This window comes from Henckelia pumila, chromosome 1 (assembly GCF_033568475.1).
Source record: "Henckelia pumila isolate YLH828 chromosome 1, ASM3356847v2, whole genome shotgun sequence".
In the NCBI taxonomy this organism is placed as follows: Eukaryota; Viridiplantae; Streptophyta; class Magnoliopsida; order Lamiales; family Gesneriaceae; genus Henckelia; species Henckelia pumila.
Window position 1 is genome coordinate 162,022,080 of NC_133120.1, and position 8,815 is coordinate 162,030,894.

Consider the following 8,815-nt stretch of genomic DNA (forward strand, 5'->3'; position numbering starts at 1 on the left):
TTCTCGATGTTACACAAAATTTAAAAAATAAGAAAAAAAACTTGTCTGTGGATTATTTTAGCATGTATAATTAGAAGGTTAGAATAATTTTTTTTATTAGTAATGATAATTTCCTTCTAATTTTAAAATTTGATCATTTTGAATTTAATTTTTTCTAACCGAGCTTTAAAATTTTAATACCATCTAACATTAAACCGTAAATATATTGATAGGCAATTTTATAGGAAATTACAATAGTTAGGAGAGAATAAATAATTTATTAGAGAAGAAATAGGGAGCAAAAATGGACTAAATCAAAGTGAAAAATAAGAAAAGAATAAGGAGGAAAGAGAAAATAAGAGAAGAGGAAAGATAAATGGTAAAGAAGAATGAGACATATGTCACTTAAAGGGTTTATAGGGAGTAGCACTCCAGGAGCATAGACTCTCCAATAAAATTGCTGAATTTATTCGAAGAAAGAAGCATGCAAACAAAAAGCTGGGGAAAAAAAAAAAAAAAAACTGAATGATTCCAAAATCAAATAAGAAAGAGTTTCTCATAGGTGTCCTCCATTCTTCACGCCGTCACTCTGTCCACTCTGTGTCTCCAATATCCCTCGAGTAGAACAAACCTCCGATCCTGATGAACTCGAAAGCAGTCTCCCGTTCAAGGAAAAGTGGATCGTACTTGAAATCATATGGATAAATGAACACTCACCGACAGAGAACAAGTCTTCAATGACAAATGAATTCAAACAAGACAAACATACCTTGGAAAATGATCATATCCACCCTGTCATTCTCATCCAAATCAAGGCGGTGAATAAATTCTGCGTGTGTCCACTCCAATTCAGGGCATAAAGACACACGCCCCTGAAATGTGAGTCAAACAAAGAAGTAACGTATGATATACTGAATAAAAAAACAAAGATAGAAAGACAACCGAAGAAGTGCAGATAAAACAAATAAACAAATAAAAGAGTAAAACACGAGTTTCGGATAACATACATCGAATATCGAATCCCACATGGCGAGCAACTCCTTTACTGAGCTAACAACATTTAGATCAAACTCATACTTCCGCATACGCCTGACAAAGTGCTTCCGCAGGCCTGTATGTACATTCTCAAAAGTGCTAAAAAGTGTCAAAACTCGAAACCCACAAATTATGCAATTCGAGAACATCTAGACCGAGAGATTAGAAATATTTTTAAATTTACTTAATTGACCACTGAACAACTGAAAAATAGAACAATTCAGCAAACAATAAATTACTAGTAGACACATCCACAGACTATGGTATATAATCTCGGAGTTAGAAGATTAGCGGAAATAGAAAAGTGAGAAAAGAAGTTTCACAATGTCAACATGAAACCCTCTTCAGGGCCCTGGTCGTCCACCACATGTCAGCCGTTTTCCTAAGGTGGATAACTGTGTATCCTCGATCAAGTAAAAAACTTATACGGTGAGGCTCAAGATGAGAACTGTACTAACATCTTAGCCACAACAAGAAATGCAAACATTAATCATCGAGAACAAAAAAAAATGCATCTTTTGACACTTAATTTCTAAGAACTTGTAGCATGGAGCTACAGATGAGAAGTAATCTGTGTGAATTAATCATACAACGAACAAAGAGGGAATATGCAAACACAAGGTGATGACTGATCGTGCACATAGCGGAAGGAATGAGCTGATAAACTCAGCTCCTTGAAGAACTGCACAGCAACCTTAAGATAGTCTGGATTTCTCTCGTTCCGACACCAACCCAAGAAGAGGCGAGCCTTTGTAGGACTCAGCACTCTGCGGTTAATCAGATGCGCCAGAAACTTGAGGGGAACCGGCATAGCCTACACATGGAAGATATTAAAAACAGTTCCTCCTCCAGTAAAGAACATTACAAACCCTAATCAACATACAAACAACCTGGCAATCATTAGTCTGCATGGCGAGCACGAATCGTCCGAAGAGGAAACTTTTCTCAGGGGACGCGGCCTGGTACTTGATGCAGGAAGCGCTGAACAAGCCCTTGCCTCGAATGATGTTCTCGGAAAATAGGTGGGCCACCGTTTGCTTCATATTCTCTGGATTCACATCCCTCACCAGATCATCAATTACAGTTGCCAGAGCATTCCATGACAATATTTGGTACTCTTCCGAGCCCTTGTCTTTGCCGCCGCACATTAACTTTGAAACATTATCTAAAATATTTTAATATATATTATATGTTTTAAGTTAAATATTTATTTTTAAATATAAATATAAGTTTCTAAATAGTACATTTAATTAAATAATCACATTTTTTTTATAATTCGGAATTTTTTTTCCCTACTCGATGAGATTCCGAACGTTCGAGATCCCGAATAGTCAAGTCCCGAAATATTTCGGGTATGAAATCGGGAGAAAAAAAAATTTCCCTGACTCTTTTCGGGACGGGAGTTGGGTAGAGGGTTTACGGGACGGGTCCCGACCCTATTCCATCCCTAATTTTAGGACAAGGCCAAAAATACAAAAACTCTTTATTTATTTTTACTAAAACTAATACCTATCATCAAATGTCTTAATTTGAAGTTTTTAGAAGGTCGTTTGACTAAATGTTTGACCTCTTCAATTGTATTTCATTACATTCCAGATGTCTAAATATTTTTTTTTAAAAAAAATTTATGAATGAAGATAATAACATGGTTCCACTAATGATCACTACGCAGACTATTCAATTGCAGAATTGCTCGAATTGGAATAAAACACATTTGATTTTTATCTTTGACCAAAACCCAAATTTTTTTTTTTACATTATCACCTTATGATATTTTAAAATGAAAATTAAGTGTTGTTTGAAATTAAATATGAGACGACATTAATAAAGATACATAAAATAATCTCATTTCAAGCTAAACTAAAACATGGGTCAATTAATTTTAGTTTTAATAGAATTTGGTTGTATTGATTAGTATATTCAGGATCATAGTATTAAAACATTATGTTTAAAATCAGGTGCTATTTGCTCATATGATTGAAGAGTGGTATTATAGTTCAATCCTAAGTTTGTGGGCCTGAAGTCTAAAAGAAGATTAATGTAAAAGCTAATATAGAGGGGTTGGCTAAACTTATTAAAAACAGCTTATAACTTCTAAGAGCTTATAAGCTATTTTAAGAGCTTATAAGTTGTTAGGTCTTATTTTAAAAATAAGCTGTTAAAGTGTTTTAATGAACTTATTTTAAACAACTTAAAAATGTTGATGTGTTTTGTTTTATAAGATCTTTTTATTGTCAAAATTACAAAAAATGGTATAATAACAGGAAGGTGATGTAAATATTATATATATACGAAAATAATTTTAAAATTTTATGATAAATAATAAAATTAAATAAAAACTATTTTATATTTTAATTTATAAAAATCCTACTCTATGAATTTTTTTAAAAAAATATGCAATATTTTAAATTACTCAATAATATCTTAATAGTTTAGTTTTTAAAAATTTTAAGAAAATGATAGAACAAAACATTATTTTAAATTATATATATACTATTTTATATTTTAATTTATAAAAAATGTATGCTTTGAATTTTTTTAAAAAAATATTTAAGACAAGGAGGCTGAATCGTGCAAAGTAAAGTAGAAAATTGTGCAAACGGCATGTTAGAGATAAGTGAAAATATAGAAGGATAATAATGGAAAACAAAATATTAAAATAAGATCTTTTCTTAAAAAGTAGGGGTGCATCTATTTTTTTTAAAACAGCTTATAAGCTGTCAAACAGCTTATAAGTTGTTTCTAAAAAAATTAGCCAAACAGTTTTGGAGAGCTTATAAGCTCACCCAAACACCCTCCTAATAAATAATTTTTTATTCATAATTTCTAGAGAGAATTCTAAAAATAAAAATTGTTAAACTTTGATAGGTTTGATTTGAAAAACAAAGCAAAGTTTTGGGCAAAATTCTATAGAAAATTTTATTTAATAAAATAAAAAACTGGATTGTTATATTATATTCCATAATGAATGTATGATATGTTTTTGAAAACAATATTTATTTCCTAAAAATCTTTAGAGTTCAAAAAGATTTATTTTATGTCTTTTGTAATAGATTTATTTCTTTATTTGATAAGATATGAGATATTGTATGCTTATGATTATTATCTTTTGTTACCTTATTTTTGCAGATTCAATTTTGAAATAAGGAAACAAGATCAACTCATTATGGAGATAAGAGTTCACGCCTACAAGGAAACTTGATAGATTTATAAACGAGGTGTGAAGGCTTATGACCAAGAGATTTTTTCGAGAGCTTCTGAGCATATACGTTGAGATAATTCTGAAGACTTTCTGAAGCTTATATTGTCGTGGTTCTCTCGATTTTCTTGAAAGTGTGAAGGACACTTGAATATTGAATATCACATCGTGTGTTGTTCTCACGTGTTGGCATCGAGGATCAACTCTTTATTTCGATTTTTTTGTTCTACTTTCTGTAGACTTTTAGGAGTTGTTTTATTTTTTATTTTCTCACATGTTTAGAAAAAACTGATTTTTACAATTTTCACTAGTTTTAGACTTTTGTAAAACTCTTTGATTTATTTTGTAGTGAAGTTTTTGCCCTGAGGCGTTGCAAGAGTATTTTGTACTCTTGCTTAAATATTTGAGTCTGATTATTTGGTTGCCTATTTATTTTATTCACGCTTTTATAAATTCCGTTGCATGTTATTTGAGATGTTGTCAACATCTAGTGACAACCTCTAAATCTATTTTTATCTGCAATCATTTATTCCTAACAAGTGGAATCAGATCCATCTTCTTGATACACTAAGAACTGATCCTGGTTGATTATTTATTTTCAAAAAATAATACGGACTCATCTACTACAGCAAATTTGTTTTTGAAACCTCCAGTTCTTGATGACACAAATTATGCGTTGCGAAAAACGAGGATGCACTTCAATATCAAAGCTATGGATGAACGTGCATGACAAAGTATACTAACCGTTTGGACTCCACCAAAGATCGTGGACAAATATGGTGACTACATCATAAAACCAGAAACCTCATGGACAACCGAGGAAGCACAAATCTCTAGCTTTAAAGCTAAGGCTATCAATGTTATATTCTCAAGCGTTGATATGAGAATGTTTGGGCTTATTGATGACTATGTTATTGCTAAGGACGCATGAGATACCCTTCAAGAACATTGTGAAGGATCTGAAAGTGTCAAGAGAACAAGGATGAGGTTGCTGTCTTCTAAATTCAAAAATATCCGAATGAATGATGATGAAACGATATCTGAATATGATCAGCGTATTCGAGAATTAGACACTAGAACATTCACCCTTGGAGAACCAATTGCAAATGAAAGGCTGGTAAATAAGGTTCTTCGTTCTCTGTATCAGAGATTCAATGGAAGGATTTGAGCGCTTGAAGACTTATAAGTATTCTTCAAGTATTTGAAATGAACTCTATGGCGCAGAAGGACAAAGAAAAATCAATAGCCCTTCAAGTTTCAAATGACTCATATGAGGACTTTGTTCAATTCGATTAAAAATTTCTTCAGTCTAATCTAGAGGATAATTCCATCTCACTTATCACAAAAAAGTTTAGTGATTATCTGAAAAACATGAGGGAGACAAAGAAGTCTGATCAGGAACTTAAGACTCCTATGTTTTCCAACAAGCCTTTGAGAATCACCGGGCCTGATCAATCACCTAGGAAGTTTCCTAATTCTCATAAGCCTATACTTATGCTAGAAGGGAAGAAGAAGCCTACTTCAAAGAAGATTGACACTTTACAGTGTCATGCATGTCAAGGTTTGGGCATTATGAAAATGATTGTGCAAATACACTAAAGAAATGAATGAACACATCCTTGAGTGATGAAGAGTCTGATGAAGATAAAGAACATGAAGATGAAGAAAGTCACACAACACTAACAGCTTTACCAGAAATCAAGAAGATGATTCAAGTCAATCATTTGATGTTTCCGCAGGTGTTGCCACACCTGGTCGCAACATCTCCCAAAGGTCAGTATGTTTAACTTCTTCCACTGCTAATAATGTGTGTAATACTGATGCAGATCATGAAATTATGTCCATGGAAGATGTTCGTATGATATATGAAAAGTTATATGCTGACTGGATTGAAAGGAATAAGATGAGTACTATTCTTTCAAAGGAGAATATTGACTTGAAGGATGTTGTTTCAAAGCTTGAAGTGATGCTAAATAAGGACATGGAATTGTGTCAAGTAAAAAAAGAGCTTGGGAAAGCTAAACTCACACTGCTAAGTTAATGGCGGCGGAGCTTCAAAACATCGATCTGCACTACATATGCCAAAATAAGCTACCAAACTCTTAGGAAATGTTCTACACATCACTTACTATCATCTAGCAACTCAAAAGCCAACAAAAACGAGCTTGAATTGCGAATTTAGACGAAGAAGAAATTGAACAGTACCTGCGCAAAATCCTACTGTTCTTTGTCGATTTATCAGCAATCCAACCGTCGGATTTTGGATTTATTGGTACCAAAAGACTTGTCTTGATCTTGGCTACAAAGTGACCGTTCGGATCTTAGATCGGAGATCCGGTAAATGGCCGACAATGGAAAACGTGAGGGCTGCTACAGTGCCGGTCGAAAAATTCGAAATTTGGGCAAAAATTATTTATTCAGTGTTTTCTTTTCTGATGTTTCAACACGTGATTTTATATTTATAGTAACTCGATATTTTTGGTTCTCGAACAATTTATTTGATATACAAATGGTAAAATTATTCTTTAATCTGATATTTTTCCGGTATACACACTCAACCTCTAATAATACCATTACTAAAATTATATATTGACTTTGGCCAGTCAATTGGACTAATAATTTTCCAAATTAATTGCTAAGTCCAACTTAAACTTTGACCAGTCATCTCTATCTAGCATCAATAATTATTATAATTCCAATAATACAATAATTATCTCACATTGTCAAGATTTACCAGATATCCAGAAATAGTCAAACTCATTGATTAATTGACACGTGTATTTTGTAAATACACTCTATAATCTCATTAACAATAATAATTATTTCATCAACTCAATAATTATTTTAATTGCTAATTAATTTGGTAATTAATTTTTTGGGGGCGTTAAAATTCTCCCCTTCTAAGAATTGATTTCGTCTTCGAAATCACATACAATCCTAGAACATCTCATCCTATCTCAATAAAGAGATTAGGATATCTCTAACACATATATCCTGTTCTATCTTTCAAATGACTTCATCAACTCTGATCTAAGTCAGCATACTGTAATAACTAGAATTGACATGTTCTAGAATTACTTCTCTTTCCGGTACGTAATTGATAACTACATTTTGTATGCATTAGTTTGTGATATTTTTATATATATTTTTGTGTGCATTCATATTGTTTTTATGTGTTTTTATGTGTTTTAGTTCATGTGTGTGTATTTCACTCTCCCGGTTAATTTTGTAGGAAAATGGATTTTTGAAGAGTTAATTACGGAGCAGCCTTGATCGAAAAATCATATTTAATTTTAGAGAGATCCAAATCCGATCTCAACCGTTCATAATATTTCAAGATGTTTTGAAGCTGCTGTCCAAATTTCAAGTCAATCCGACGACTAGAACTTAAGATATGAATTTTTCAAGATAACTGCGCACTGAAAACTGGAGGCAGAACTTTTCAGGCTATGGCGTGATTTTTCTGCGCCGTGGCGTGAACCGAAGATTTTGAAGAAGTGAAACAGAACTTTTCAGGCTATGGCGTGACTTTTCTGCGCCATGGCGCGACGCGGACTGAAAAAATATTAATTTTCTAACATTAAAAATTGCGATTTATTTGGGGCTTTATTGGATGGGCTTTCAACCACATATAAAAGGGGACATATCAGACGTGAGAAAGGGTTACGGATCGCAGCAGAGAGAACACAACGCAGAGGCGGCTACTGCTACTTCTTGGGAGATTTTCTTATTCTTTTCTTTGATTTTATTTTTACTTTTCATGATTAAAAACCTTGTTTGATAATGATTTTATTTATTGAGTAGTTTTCCCTTTCGATCAAGGCCACGTGATTGGGCCAGACAATTTATGTATAAAACTCGTTTGTTTATTTGAGATTTTCAGACTTGATTGATTTTATTAATTATCGAATTTATATTTGTCTTACAAATTTCTTGGCCAGTTATTTGTTTGCTTGTTAATCGATTCCAAGTCGACAGAGGATGTCTCGAATTAGATCACTTTGATATTCAACATAGTGTAAAACTGACTAGAAATAGAATTCAGTTTCATTATGCGGTTTAGGTGTTTACTTAATTTTCACAGTTATTCATGCATTCAAATTTGATTAGAATTACGAAAGATTAGTTCATCAATATTTGAATAGGTTTGATTGTTCTAGAAATAGACTTTCGAACGAATTAGGAAAATTTCCGTGAATTAAGATTAAGTCTGATGTCTTAGATCGATTTCTTGTTACATGAGTTGTCTGGTACCTACGTGAGTCCTTGATCGAACTTTTCCCAAATTTGAAGTAATACAAAATTTTTCAGCTGCGTTTTTACTTAATTTAATTTTAATTGCAATTTTTAATTATTAGTTAAAATCTGAAATCGCTATTTTTGATTAGTCTAGATTAGGTAGAAATAAATATATTTTGGTAATCATATATTTACAGTCCATGTGGGTTCGACACTTGGACCTTTGTCCACTATATTATTACTTGACCTGGTACGCTTGCCAGTTGAATTTATTCACACCGATTAACGCGGTCAAGTTTTTAGCGCCGTTGCCGGGGACTGTGTTGATATCAGAATTTTTATTTCGCTTGAGATTAGACTGTT

At 32.6% G+C, this 8,815-nt stretch overlaps 1 protein-coding gene across 2 annotated transcripts; it reads right to left on the reverse strand.

The window, feature by feature from the left end:
* Window positions 1-219: 219 nt before the first annotated feature.
* On the reverse strand, window positions 220-2,131 carry LOC140876093 (uncharacterized). Of its 2 annotated transcripts, XM_073279950.1 has the most exons (5): window positions 1,905-2,131; window positions 1,605-1,828; window positions 987-1,090; window positions 749-851; window positions 220-618 (listed from the first exon to the last, which is right to left on the reverse strand). In XM_073279950.1, exons 2-5 carry the CDS (start codon window positions 1,654-1,656, stop codon window positions 536-538), a joined length of 342 nt encoding a protein of 113 aa, XP_073136051.1. In that variant the 5' UTR covers window positions 1,657-1,828; window positions 1,905-2,131; the 3' UTR covers window positions 220-535. The 2 variants fall into 2 exon arrangements, 1 of the variants encoding a protein (XP_073136051.1); XR_012148667.1 differs by having other exon boundaries at window positions 220-665; window positions 987-1,828.
* Between the last annotated feature and the right edge of the window lie 6,684 nt (window positions 2,132-8,815).

Bases quoted from the DNA above. Each gene is read 5' to 3' on its own strand.
- LOC140876093 (XM_073279950.1), bottom strand. From the start codon at position 1,656: ATGTGCACGATCAGTCATCACCTTGTGTTTGCATATTCCCTCTTTGTT. The intron at 1,091-1,604 runs GTATGATTAATT...ATGTACATACAG, and splicing joins ATATTCCCTCTTTGTTCGTT to GCCTGCGGAAGCACTTTGTC. The intron at 619-748 runs GTATGTTTGTCT...CGAGTTCATCAG, and splicing joins GGATATGATCATTTTCCAAG to GATCGGAGGTTTGTTCTACT.